General features: G+C 36.1%; 1 protein-coding gene and 1 long non-coding RNA gene across 2 annotated transcripts; one reads left to right on the top strand and one right to left on the bottom strand.

Annotated features, from left to right (window-relative positions):
* Window positions 1-1,727: 1,727 nt before the first annotated feature.
* On the bottom strand, window positions 1,728-7,699 carry LOC118751469 (homeobox protein vnd-like). Its single transcript, XM_036486309.1, is given in 3 exon segments — window positions 1,728-3,319; window positions 6,535-7,622; window positions 7,624-7,699. Coding segments are annotated over 3 exon segments (2,112 nt in total). The 5' UTR covers window positions 7,693-7,699; the 3' UTR covers window positions 1,728-2,364.
* On the top strand, window positions 7,156-7,860 carry LOC118751470. Its single transcript, XR_004994524.1, has 2 exons — window positions 7,156-7,318; window positions 7,372-7,860. It is a non-coding gene; the product is annotated as an uncharacterized LOC118751470 (long non-coding RNA).
* The last annotated feature ends 7,026 nt before the right edge of the window (window positions 7,861-14,886 follow it).

Raw genomic sequence — 14,886 nt, forward strand, 5'->3', positions numbered from 1 at the left:
ACAAGAGTAAAAAGGGAAATTGATTTGGTTAAAAATTCTATAATTTAAAAATCTCTGTACTAATAGAAAAAGTTCGGATCTAATTGTTTTAGTACAAACATAAAAAAGGCACATTTGGAATGCATTTATGCTCTTACCGCATAACATTTCACAACATTACTTAAAATCCCTATGTAATGCAGATAGTATTAAAAAATATTTTTAAACTTATGTATTAAAAAGGCACATATGGAATGCTTCAAATTAGTCAAATATATAATTTACAAGTGAGTACCATTCTTTCTAATTTTGTAAAGTTAATTTTTTTATTCCCCTTTGTCCTAATTAGCTTATTAGTACGTTTTTTTCCCCCCTATTACTTCCTACATACATACATACATACACACGTACTCATAACGGTAATCTAATAACCATCAACTACATATATATATATATATACAATATGGCAAGACTCTGGATTCTGTTGTTTTTACGTTTCTCCTCCTTCCAGTAATTTACATAGTTTTCTTTCCTTTAATCTCGTTTTACTTTAGACAAATTATTTAACGTCTTACATTCTAAAAATATATGTGTTCATAAATTAATTGTATGTATGCATATTATGGTGGTCCAAAGTTTTCTTCAAGCCACCCCCAGAACTGAAGAATATCGAAATTAAAGCGGATCTCCTTATTTTTTTATTTTGAAATCGGGGCTTTTAAAGTTTTCCAGATATCTCTTTCATACCCGATAATCTTATCTTTTATATACAAAAATTTGTTATTTTTTGGTAAAATTTCAAAGTTATGTATGATCATTTTATTTTTTGGAGACTTCAGAAGTGAAAAATATTCGTATTCGATCAAAAAATATTAGTTTTAAACAATTTTAGAGTAATTCTTTAAAAAAATTAATTTTCCTCCTGTTACAGCCGGTTTCACCAGCAGTTTAAATGGCTATAAAATATATGGATAAATATTAGCCACTTAAAAAAAAAAAAAAATACTAGTCTTATTTTCGATATTCTTCCGTACTGGTGGCAGCGGTAAAGACTAAAAAAAATAATAATAATTGATTCTCTTTTGTATTTTTGGACCACCCTAATGTATGCATATATGCGTCTGTATATACATTTGTACATGTACATTCGAGAGTCTCACGGTCCATCCAAACAACAATAGGATTTCTTTCCCCAAGCAAATTAAAATTTTTTATAAATTATATAGCTCCTACCAAAATATTTTGGCTCATCGGGAGATAAACCGCGTTGGCGAAGTTCCTAAAATTCGTGTTTTCATGAATGAATAATTTTAAAAGAATTGCGTTTAAGTTTAACCGACTTCAAAAAAGCGAAAAAGTTATCAATTTGTCGGAATATTTTTGTTTTTTTTTTTGTAAGTTTAGACCACGTTAACCGACTTCCATAATTCTTTTTTTAAAGGCGCCTCCGAGGTGGTGCCATACTAATTTGGTTAGATCCGATCATTCGCTCATGCAGAAATTAACGGTACTCTTAAATTTGTATATGCGAATTGAAGTCGGTTTTTTTTTTTGCTTAAAAATCACTTTTTTTGAAAATTCTACCAACATGTTAAACATATTTTTAAAGTTTTATGTGAATAAATCAACCATTTTTAGTGGGCTTTTATTTCAAAGTTATTAATGAAAGGGTTTTTTTTTACTTCTTTACTGTTTATAAAATTCAGTCAGCAAAGATAGAGTTAAAAAAAAAAAATCGTGGTGCGAGATGAAAAAATTGGATTTAAGATATGAGCTGAGTTATACAAGTATCCTTGCCATTTATTTAGATTTAAGAAATTTTTTCTTTATAATCTTAAGGCATATATTTTATGTCTACATTCAAGGGACTTCATTGTAACGAAAAACGCACCCCGTTTATAATTTATAATTTAATAGTTTAATTATAATAAAATATTTTGGTAAGAACCATTAAGATTAAAATTGATATGATTCGCTTTGGAAAGCCGCAGTTTTTTCTTTGTTCGTGAGGTATCCTAATAATCATGAACGTACTCTTCTTAAAAGTAAAAAGGAACTAATAGTGTTAAAAAATATATATTTTTCTGAAATGCTCTTCACTTCACACCTCTGCTAATTTAGCAGTAACTGCTTTTCAACTCTTGAATATTCAATTCACCATAAAGCGCATCCATGGACAAAATGTGTCGTGAGTGCTTGGGTTTGCCTTCTACCTAAATCCGCATCATAGTGGCCGTTGAAAACAGCTTCTAGAGACGATGCCGCTGCCTGTACTATTACGTTGAATTCGACGGCGTCGGATCATTTCATGACTCATCTGGCCAGTTGTCGGCAGCGGCCATTGCATCTGAGATTGACGCTGCTTCCGATGTGAGAGCATTTCCTTTAGTGCAAAAAAGGCGGCAACACGTAACTGTGAGTCACGTTGGCACCTTGGCCTGGCCCACTGCCATTCTCCTCATTCTTGATCACAGTTTGTAGGCTGGAAGTGGTGCCATCACTGCTCGGATCGTCCACACTTTGTGAGCCCACCGATCCTGTTACAATAGTACCGTAGTGTTGTTGTTTCATTACCGCATTGTGACCATCGTGTGAGTGTGATTGAGCCTCTGCTATATGGCAGCCTCCATTGGCATGGTGCGGATCCAAGGGGCTTAGTGTGTGCGGCACACCGCCCACGCTCACATATTTCCCCTCCTCACTAGATAGATATTTTCCATTACTTGTGACCTGATGATGCATAACTACGACATTGTGGTCGCCCATATGCCCAGAGGCATTGTTGGCCTCATCCAACGGCGATGTGCCATAGCCGCCATCGGTGGAGTGTATTTTATGCGTTGCGCCGCCATCATCCGCACCACTACCAGGGCCACCCATTTCCAACCGGGGTGGACTGCCATATTCGAAATGGCGCATGGGGAAGAGTTGACTTTCGTGGACGTAGGTGCCGTATTGGCTAGAATAAGTACCATAAGGACTGGCGGCCGGTGAGAGCAGACTGAATTGGGGGCTCAGTTCGTACGGTGGTTGATAGCTTGTCCAGCTATCCATGCTGCCTGGTGGCGTAACGGTAGTCGTTTGTGGGAAGGTAGCAAACGGTGGTCCGAGCGGCGTGTTCATTGAGGAGGTGGGCGGTGTGCTTGTCTTGATGAAGCCGGTTTTCCGCGGTGGTTCATGCTTGCGCCACTTAGCTCGGCGGTTCTGAAACCACACTTGAACTCGAGATTCGCTTAGGTTAAGTTTAATGGCGAGCTCTTCGCGTGCGAACACATCTGGATAAGGGGCACGCTCAAAGGCACGTTCCAGTTCTTCCAGCTGGTAAGCCGTAAACGTGGTTCTAAAAAGAAAGTAACAAAAAAATAAAGAATTTGGTGAAATTGAAAAGTTTGTACTAAGTTCTATCAATGGGAATAAAGTCAAGCCAGCGAGCCGAAGATAAAGCCGTAGTGCAACTTAAAGTAAAAATACGGGCTTACTGGGAAACTGGGAAATGGGAAAGATCAATTTACCGATTTCCTAAAAGCATAAACAGACGGCAGCGTTGATCCGGATCAACTCGGGAATTAACTGCAGTTGATCCGGATTAAGTCCGAGTTAATCCGGATCGACGCTGCCTTCTGTTTAAACTTTAACTGTGAGTCGAGTAAACCGGGCCATCCTAAATAAGTTGTTGTTTGGAAAGAATTTTACATTTTCACAAGTATTAAGAAATTGCCTAAAATTGTTTAATTTTTTTTAAGTATTAATTGCCCAATTATTTTCTATTTTTAAACTCAATATTAATTTTTGCTCTTTTTTCTTTTCAATAAATTGCTCTACAATTTTTACTAATACTGGAAACCTTCATACAAAACATATTCGCTCAATTTTTCATTAGTAAAATCAGTGAAAATGTTTCCTTTTTCATACTTTTCTTCATCACTGTGCTCACCGACATGCTTTCTACAATCCTCTCATACAATGCTCGCACATAGTAGGCAACTCGTCCGAAAATATTTGCAAATTTCTTAAAATAAATCTTATTTGGCATTTAGTAGGAATCCAAAATTATTAGTAGTAACACCAGAGTTGGAGGATAAAAAGAAATATTCTGGCCAAGGCACATCAAACAGGTAGTAGAATTACAGCAAAAACAACATTTGCATAAACTTTGTTTTTGCTTATGGTAGATATCTAAAGTGTCGAAAAATTGTCTACATTTTTACATTTTTTAAATATAGAAAAAAAAAAAAATTGGTGCGACTTTATTTCTTTGCTTTGCAGGACCCAATAATTAGCATTTATGCTGCTGCGTTATAAAGGCTAATTTTCAATTCCTTTTTTGCCAATTTAGAATGTTTGTGAAAAAAAAATTTAAAATATTGGATAGTTTAAATTTCAGAAGAAAATTTCTTTTTAAGGGGCAGATAAATTTTATTACCTATTTGAGAAAGCGGCCGCTAGTAACTTTATTTGTAGCTTGTTAATTCGAAACTCTGTACTCTGGCTTGACGCAGTTGAATATTAGCTCCGATCCCATACTTTTCATGTAAAACCCTATAAAATTGTCAAACAGCAAAAAGTAACGGAACAAAAACGCATTTTTCCTGTAAAAACGTGAAACAGCTTACAGAAGGAAGAGTTCGGGTAAAATCTTGAAACTTCATTCTCTACCCAACTCTCCAAAAATCGCTCTCATTTACAGGATTTTGGAGTGCGGGATCATTTTTCTTGTAACTTCATGGAGTACTGGATCAGAGCAGTTATAAAACCCAGCACTGAAGATTCCGATGTTATTCGTCGAGGAAAATAAATGTTTACAAACATTAAATTAAAAATCGATCTAGCTTTTTTTTTTTTTTAACTCTACAACTTCAATTGCACTTTTCCTGGGATACGAAAATTGCAAACCAAAGGCTAGTCTCTACGAGGAGGCATTGGTGTTATTGGAAAGGTTAAAAAAATTAATTTCAGAATTATGAATATTTAAAAATATTTAATTCAGTTTGGAAAAGAATTGATGAATTCTTATATTTGTATAATACAGATCACATTATTTGTAATTACAGGAAAAAAAAATGAGAACAACATTTGTACTAGGAATGTTAGTCCCGGGATCCCGGACTTTTTTTGGCAAATAATCCCGGGATTTTCGGTATTTCTAATTTGCACTGATGGCAATAAAAGAAATTCCTTTTCTTGACCAGTAGGCTATATTTCTTTTTTCCTTTAATATCTAATTAATATTTTTTTATAAATGTCTACATATAACATCGCGCAATAGTAAACTTTAAACACAAATATGAATGTATTTGCGAAGCCATGGACCAAATATAGTAAAATTGCGTCTTTAGTTTTACACTCTGACGTCAGTAGATAATTCAAAAACGATTTAAAAAATTCAGTGAAATGTGCTTCGAGAAAAGGTATGGTATCATGATTTATTTTGGAACGAATTTCCGTCATCCCTTGTCAAGTTTGGTTTGCAGACAAACCGGTTTCGGCGTTGTGCCATCTTCAGTGTCATTGGTATCATATTAAAGAGGAGTTTCTGAAGAATTTAAACAGATTCAATTGAAAATGCCCCTTTAAAATTTTATCCCTGAAATTTCGCAATATTAATTTTTAAAAAATTATATGTTAAGGACTGATATAAATTCAATCACATCCTCGAATTTCATCCTTCTAACTTTATCAGCTTATAAAATTTCTATTCGTCCTTGTGAATACAAAAAATTTAATTTTTTTTTAATTCTAAAGAAATTTTTTCTAGCATTTGGTACCTATATTTTTATGATAAAAACACTACTTAAAATAAAAAAAGTAGGTTTCAAACAAATAAAGCGTTATTTCCATTTCGAAGGGGAAATAGCGCTCACCAATAAAAGGAAAAAAACGCCGCAAGCAGTGCAAAGTATGCATAAATGAGCTATTAGTCATAAATTGCAGACAGTTGACTATGAGGAGCTGTTTTGTTATGTGATGGCGATTTGCTGCTAGAAAACATTTTTTTCAGCAAGTATTTTGTATCTCAATTTCAGTTACTAACATATTTGTTTCTTTACAGAATAGCCATACAATTTTATATAAACTAAAGTTCGTCAGTTGTGATTTTCTTCATTACAGTAGTTTTTAAGTAGCATAGAAAATAATTGTTTGATGTAGTAGTTGATGTTAAAGTCGATTAATTCTTTAGTGAGTAATATACCGACTTTTGTGCAGAGCTGAATATTAAAAGAAAATGAGTTAGGGCCTTTCTATATTAAGGTAACATTATGTTAATCACGAAAGGGCTCACTGTTTGCTTAAACTCTGAAAATCATATAATCTAGATGCCTTATCCGCTACATACCTACCAAAAAATCAATGAAAAAAAAAATAAATAAAAATACCTCCCACTGTCCTCATTTAATTAGACATAAAAAGCGCCAGTCTAATACTTAATAAGTGGCTCTAACTGCGAGAGTGGATTCGATATTAAAGTGTCAGATAAAAGTCTGGATTTCCTGCTGCTTATATTGCGCCAAAAGAAAAAAGGTGGATAATTATATTTGTAATTATTTCATTGCTTACCGAGTTTTCTTCTTCTTGATGCCATTGGTGTCGCCCTTCTTCTTGTCATTCTTACTTTTTGCTGCCGGTGTCGACGATTGGGGACCGCTTGCGCTGCTATTGCCGCCATTGCCATTGTTGGTTCCATTGCCGCCGCTAACATTTGAATTTATATCGCCACCGCTGCCATTTATGGACGCCATTTGACACATCTCATCCGCCTTTTTATGCTTGTTGTTATGGTTGTTGCCCGATGGTGTATTGCTTACTGTGCCACCAGCTTGTGTCACCGTTACGCCCGTCATTGTAACGCCCACCACACTTGTTGCACCATTGTTGCTATGGATCAGAATGCCTTCCCCAGCGCCGCTATGCGTCATATTGCTAGAGATTAGGCCATTTGCTTGCTGCGCAGACTCATTCCCATTTAACACTATTGTGCCGCCACCGCCACCGCCACCGTCATGTCCGTGTTGTGTGTGATGGGGACTGGATCCGTAGAGCTGTTGCATGTGCTGTTCATACTCCAATTTAGCAGCTGCGGCGGCAGAGTTTGGCGAATAGTCGAGCTTTCCGTTGCTCCCCGACATGTGTGAGTGGTAATCGGCTAGCATGGGGGCTTGATGTTGGCTGTGCATTTGCTTGTGGTGCAGCATGCCATTTGGACTGGCGACACCTCCGCTGGCCGGCGGTGGTGGAGGTGGTGTGGCTGAGTACTGGTGCGGATGTGCGGCGTGGTGATCGATTTTGTGCTGATTGTTGGCATTGGGCACAACGGTAGTGGTGTACTCGTACTTCTGAGTAGGTGAGTAGCAACCCATTTTATTCACAGAACTGTAATCTAATTTCTGACCATAGTCAGATGTTTTGTAGGGATCTAGTTTTGGCGAGCCACCTGGTAGAAGTGTATTACAGTCGGGCAATCGTTGGCTGCACATCTCGCCACTGCCGTTGTGTTGCAGTACAGAGTTTGGCGGCAGGCCCAACATGACTGGATGTAGACCGTGATGGCCAGCGCTGGAAACTCCGGTGGCGGAAGGTGCTAGAGGCTTGGCTCCTAGAGGACTAAGTGGACCTGAGAAATCGTTGAAGATCTGGTCATCGAAGGGGGGCGTGCTCCATGTTTACTTGAAAATCGTTCAGTGCTTCACTGCTGGCGCAAAAGTTTGTGTCTAACATCAGTGAGGAGGGTGAAGCAAGCGCTTATGCCAAGTGAGTTGGGAAACGAATGGAAGTTTCCTTCGAAAAATGCCTCTTATCGATGAGCTATGAACTGGAGCGCAGTTCGCGTAAAATGCTGTAGCCGATTAAATTATTTATTTTGCTGTCTATAGGCGCGCATTGGGATTTTCAGGCTATTTTATTTAAGTTTACAATGAATTTTCACTTTCGCGGGTGTTCACACTCGCTCATCGTTTTTAAACACAATAGATGCATGCACATAAATTAGTTGCTTAAACGATTTTGCTTACAATCAACTTAATCCATTGCGCCTAATCAAAGTGCGCGTGAAAATTAAATCAAAATCAATTAATGCAATTGTAAGGAATTGATGATTGTGGCGCTACACTAACCACTCTCAGCCGAGGTTTCTGCAACCCACAAAATTAAATTGTTGTAAATTAATTAATTGCATTTACCACGGAACGATCGCAATCGGTTTCAGTGTTCAGTGTTCAGTGTTCGGTGGTCGGTGTTGTTGAACCGCCTTTCGGAGTGTCGGTATCGCTTTGGTCTATTTGCACAATTTTCCGCACACTTTTCCAATTGAGATATGCATATTTTCGCACAACGATCCCGCTTTCGGTTGGATTTTAATTCTTGTCACCAAAGCGCTTTAATTAAAGGAATTAAGTCAATTTAAAATATATGAGTAGATATTCAGCCGCCAACAGCTGTGGCTTGGTTTGAACACTTTTTAACGATTTTGAATAGTTTCAACTTGGCACACACACGATGTTTACTTGTCGTGAACGCGTACAACTGACTGCTGATGGTTGATTTCACCGTTATAAGCAGCTGCCTTTACACAACGCGTGTCTATCGCTAACGAAGTCTATGCCCTTAATTGTGCCCACAAAACGATGATTGCCTTTTTATACTCAATTTAGCCGTCAATTGATTGAGGTCGCAAACGACCAATCAGAACATCGCAATGGCCGACCACTCGCTGTGCAACAGCACCGTACAATGGAGTAGGGGTAGGCGAATCGCGCAGCATCGTGTTGTTGCGTTGCAGGCAATGCATGTGCGAGAGCAGCATTACACAGTTAAACGAAAATACAAACAAGTGCGAGGAGTACCTATCTAAAGTTGACATAAACATTGTTGCTTCTATCCAAAAGCCTGGGCATTGGTATTTTAAGAGTAGAAGTTAAGTCTGTGAGATTTTTTTTGATTTGGAAAGCAAGGAATGTTTTTAGTCGTGAAATATGTATGTACATATGTACATATGTACTTACCATCGTCGTTTAAAGTACACAACCGCGTATCAGGATAATGCAAAACCCCGTATGTGAGGTTGCATTAATTATTTTCTATTTTCTCATACATATTTCAAAATGGTTCTCTTTTTTTATAAAGCAATCGCATATTTGGCTAGTATATTTCAGGACGAATGGATAAGGATTGATCCCAGAGCTTGTGTGAGTGAGCAAAACCAATTTATCGCTGCAAATGTCAGTTACGCGGCTTAGCAGAATAACAATACGCGGTTTTGTACTTTAAACGATAATATGATATGTGCATGCAAATACATACATCCATGTCGCCGTTTAAATTACAAACTCGATTATCAATATAATGCAAAACCTCGTATGTGAGGTTGTCCAAATTTTAGATTAGAGAGTAGTAAAACCTGTCGTCTTATTTCGAAGCGGTTCCCTCTTTTATCCCTAATTATCTCTACCTTTTATATCTAGATATCGATATTTTGGTATGAATGGATAAGGCTTAACACCAGGGGCTTCCGGTGATCAAATCTCATTTTTGGCACAAATGTCAGTTGCGAGGTTTTGCAGAACAACGATACGCGGTCTTGCACTTCAAGCGACGATATGCTACAATGTATGTCAGTGGCGGATACACAGGGGGGTTTTGAGGGTTAACCCCGCCTCCCCACCCTCAAGTCAAAGAATAATAGGTATTTCACTAATATGGGTTTAGAAAAAAGGCTCTTTAGAAGAAAGTATGCGTAATAAAGTTTCAAACGCGAATTTTTAAAATCATATATTCAATTTTTCGCTTTATTTATAAAACATTTTGATAATTTTAAACACATTAAATTTTTCGTTTTACTTATAAATCAATGAAACGAAGAATTTTCAAATTTTTCGTGGTTTTTTGAAAAATTCTTCTAGAACTTCGTCAACTGCAAAATTTATATCTTTGTGAATGAATATTCATAGATGCTCGACTGTCGAGTCTTTCTTGACATGTTGTATTTCTCAAGTAGGTTTTAATTATTTTCAGGCATAAAAAGCTTCGTTCAGGTGTGGCTATTGAAACGGGCAAAAGTGCCAATATACGTAAGATCTTAAAAACATTCCCAAAAGACGTTCTATTAGCTACTTGTAGTGCTTCGAGAGCATTTCGACCCTATTAAGCTGTCATTTCAGGGTACTATTTTATATATACATATATATGGAAAATTTGAAAGTTACGGGGGGCTCGAGCGCCCCACTGCCCCTACCTGGCTACGCCCATGTGCCTCGGCGTCACCGGTTTTCACATTAAAGCGATTATTTTGGCGACTGCTGTATCGCGGTACTTTGATTTCTGTACCTAGGCTGGTGCATACTTCTTCTACGTGTTCGAAAAGGAAATGAAAGTTTTTTCTGCATCTTGTCGCCTTTCTTCAAATTCCTTTAAAGCGTCGTCGGCTAAGCTCATTGCTTCTGCAAGATCTTCATCAGGTACTTGTAATTGCCGGCTAGCAAAGCAACAACAATTTATAAAAAAGCAAATGCTTGGCTGTTGTCGCTGTGCTAACAGTTTTTCAAACCCTGATAATTTCTATACATATTCGTACGATACAAATAATTTTTGCGGTATTTTCCCCGTGAAATATAAACAGTTTTTGACAATTGGAAGAAATACAACTTCGAAAGTCTTTTTTAAACGATTTTTCATTTTGCTACGTTAGAGCCGTTGCCGAGTAACACAAAAATTGCTCGTTTAAGGTAATTAGAATAAGGGGCAAAATTAAAACAGAATTCTAAAAACAGAATTGTGAAAAGAAGATATTGAAAGAAGTAAAGGCCATATAATAAATTCCTGAGTTGAAAAATCATGAAATTTAATCACCTACACATACTTTTAATTGTAGGGAAACCAGTAGGTATATTTTTAAAAGTTGCTAAAAAAACTTGGAGTGCACAAAAAAAAAATAACAAGTAACTTTTAAGCAGAAAAACACAATTGACTTTAATTCTCATACCTATAAAAAATTAGGATTACCGTTATTTTCTTCATGATCCAATGATCGAATCTAAACAAAATTAGTTTGCGGTATCCAAAGTCATGCGGTAACATGCATAAACACAAAAAGTAAAAAGAAAATATTCTGACGAATTGTTAACCTCCTCCTTTTTTGAAGTCGGTTCGAAAAATAAGGGTCGTTGGAGGAAATATACCGAACATTTTTCAATGTGTTAAATACAGATTAACAAGGCCTGCGGCAGCATTTTGCTGTAGTTGGATTTGGTGAGTTACGTACCTACATACTGGGTTACTATCATATGCTATTGGCAGCGGTCCAAGCTAAATTTGAACTCTAATATTCGTCTGTAACTCAACCTTGTCGCCATTATTGACTGATGCTCCAATTCTATTGTTCTTAAGTTTGTTCAATCTTCTCTAGTGAAATGACCGGCAAGACCGGCTAGTCAAAAACTTTGACGTTAAATTTTCGCTCATCAAAATAAAATGCATTCTACCATTCTTTTTCCGTCCCATACATCTGTTTATTTTTTCCATAGATCAACAAGCCTGATGTGGCTCATCTGACAGGGTAATTTTTTAAACGCTTGCTTTTTCAAGTGTTTATTAGATCTAAAATCCTGTCAAAGATAAAAGACAAGTACTAAATCGATCTAAATAGTCTTATTTCATGCACTGGGTATAGCAAAAATTGCAACAGAATTCAAGATTACCCATTAATACAGTTATTGGATGCAACATACCGTTATTTTTTCACATCTACCTTCATATCATTTTAAGATTTTGGTTTGCCACTTTTTTGCTATAATTTTTGGCAGTTCAGCCATCTTCTAAGTAAAAATACTTTTGCACTGAAACTGTTACGATGATTGATTGCCCCGTAGCGAATGTCATGCATTAGTCACTTAAGTGTCTTGTACAGCCATGCTAAGTCTTCAATGACTTTGGGCTCCGTTTATATGGAAGTCGTTCACGACTTTTCCATACAAATGGTCGTTAATGGCCTCTGCCTTTGGCCTTTGTCATGCAGTGATTATTGATGACATTCAAGCGACAATATCCTGTAATGAACTTTTTTTAAGTTACCGCTGCAAGACATTGTCTGTTATAAGTATTTGATTGGAGTACACCTGCATGACATCGTCACCAGTGTCATGGTCAGCTATAAGTCGTTTAGGATTCACAGCAAGTGCGTGCGACGATGCCACTAAATCGTCATTATCGACATAATGGTCGTATTATTGGACATCCATCGTATCTACATAAATTGTTGACAATTTTGTACGAAAAAATATTCGTTGCTGTTAACAATTAACTTTAGAACTTTCATTAGACGGACCTCATATAACACTATTCTAAATGAAAAATAAATAAAATATATCCGCTTTCCCTATACGGCTTGCTTTTGTATATACATATGGTCCATTTACTAAAAGAGTGTCATAACTCAAAATATGGAATTTTTCAGGAGAGGCAATTAAAGTTTTCAATTTGTTCGCCAAATGCAGAAAGAGATATGTACATACATATCGGGCTTTATGAAAAAAAAGCACTTGCTTTTTCTTAAAATTTCAGACCTTTTACTCGATTTTTTCAAATAAATTTAATTAAAAGGCCTGAAATTTTAAGAAAAAGCAATTGCTTAACTTTTATTCACACGGCCCAGTTGTCTTGTCACGCGGAAACTAAATATACCAAATTTTACTACGAAATTTTTGCACAATATGAGCCGTGATATAACGAGTAACTCTGAACATTTGCTCACAAATTTTTTATTTTTTTTTTGAGTTATGACACTCTGTTAGTAAATGTGCAATATGTATTTGTGCATAATTTGCTTGTTGTATTTGTTTTCTCACCATTCAAAACTTCCTGCATGCTTACGACGATTTGGCATGCGAACTGCTTGTGTCTGGTATCGTTTTGTCTAACCCCCGACCCGACTCACTAAACGCGGCGCATTTGTGTAGGAATGCTTAGCAGCACAAAAGATGCGCATAAGCAAGTAAACATTCATAACATAAATGCATACATACATACATACATATGTACATACGATGCATGACTATGCGGCGAACTGTTTAGGGGTGGTATCAAAGCCACATACATTAGGTCGCTTTGCTTTAACATTTGAGGGATTGCGTGAGCGCTTGCGCGCCCTCAACTGTCAAGTAATGAAAGACTTTTAAATAGTTGGAATTACATACTGATTGTCCGCTGTCGAAAAGTTGTTTTATTGTAGATGGGTGTGAGAATATTTTAGGGATAAGGAAGGATATCGTGAATGCAACGATCTATTAGCTTTGGTTCTAAAATCATTGGCAACAAATGAATTAAATTGGTTAGGGGTTTTAATATAACTATATGCATGTACACACATAAGTATGCGCGATACACACACATGTGTACATACAACTATAGTATAGTGCATTTTAAAGCACTCATACAATTTTTGATTGAGAAATAACAATACAATATACAAAAGTTATGTATCGGACAAAAAGCTCATTCTAAAAAATCATTCATTATGTCCTTTTACTATAGATATATGTATGGATGTAGGTATTAGGATCCGGTTATCCGGATATTCGGTTAAATATGGTATTGCAACTTTTACTTAAACTCAGTGGACTGTCAGCTGAGAACTTAGGAAATTAAAATTGTAGATGAGGAATATGTGTATGTACATATAACAGGGGCGAACGCTTTTTTTCACTTTTTTCGGGGAGGGAGTTTTCAATTTTTTTTCCATATATGTAATCAATTTCATTTTATTATTTGAGAACGAATTTCCGCCACAAAAAAAAAAAAAAAATATAGGCATATTTGGTGAAGGTGTTGGTTGATTTTTCCAGAAACCGGTTTATCAGCAAACCAAGCTTGACTAGGGATGACGGAAATTCGTTCCAACATAAATCATCTTATCACCCTGTTGGAAAAAATCAACCAACACCTTCATCAAATATGCCTATATTTTAATGTTTTCAAATAATGCGAGTACGTACATACAGTTGTACACAAAATAATAGAAGTGTAATATTTTGACCAGTTTTGGTTATTTGTCTTTTGTTTATTTACCTAATGATTTTTATTTATTTTATAAAAGTCTAGTGGGTTTTGTACAGCAAACACCATATAAACTTACATTTCAAACTTTGTACGAAAATTATAAAAATTTTGCATATTTTCACCAAAATTTCAAAATTTTTAACAAAATCTCAAAAAAAAAATGGTATGAAGTTTTGTAGCCCATTCTAGTATAACGGGGGGGGCAAGTTTTAAGTTGGTAAAAAATCCCGTTGATTTATGATATTTTTTATTTCATACAAAGTATGTTCGACAATTTTCTTTTATATAGAGGACAGTGTCAGCCAAAAATTTGTTTCTAAAGCTTATGATTAAAAAGTTTGAAATTTTGGTGAAACTTTCCAGAATTTTTACAATCTTTGTACAAAGATTGAAACATTAGGAAAGTCGATTACGATGTTTGACCGGAGAATAGTGTTAACCAGGCATTGAGAAACTGGCCCTTAATCTTGCGTTCACTGGAAGCAAGTTTCACAGAAAGTTTTGCCCTTATCTTCGCGAATCCGTCTAGGATTAAACGTACTTTTAATTCAAAGTGAAAATTATTTCTTAAGTAACAAAACGACAGACAGTAATCAAATTTATATGCATTTAATAATACTTTAGTGTGTACATATCTGATGAAGTAATTTAAGGTATGTATGCCGAAAAAGGCTTGATGCAAAAAAAAAAAAAATAAGTCAAAAAATTTATTTTCCGGTTGAAAGAAGTTCATAATTCCGCGGAAGAAATAAAAGAAGCGCCTTAATTCGACCAATTTTGCCTATATTCCTTTTGTTTATCCAAAATTTAAATTTTTTTACAAAAGTCTACTTCATATTACACACAGTGGCGTAGCCAGGGGGG

The sequence above is a fragment of the Rhagoletis pomonella genome, unplaced genomic scaffold (genome assembly GCF_013731165.1).
Source record: "Rhagoletis pomonella isolate Grant_MI unplaced genomic scaffold, Rhpom_1.0 Rhpom_scaffold_00723, whole genome shotgun sequence".
In the NCBI taxonomy this organism is placed as follows: domain Eukaryota; kingdom Metazoa; phylum Arthropoda; class Insecta; order Diptera; family Tephritidae; genus Rhagoletis; species Rhagoletis pomonella.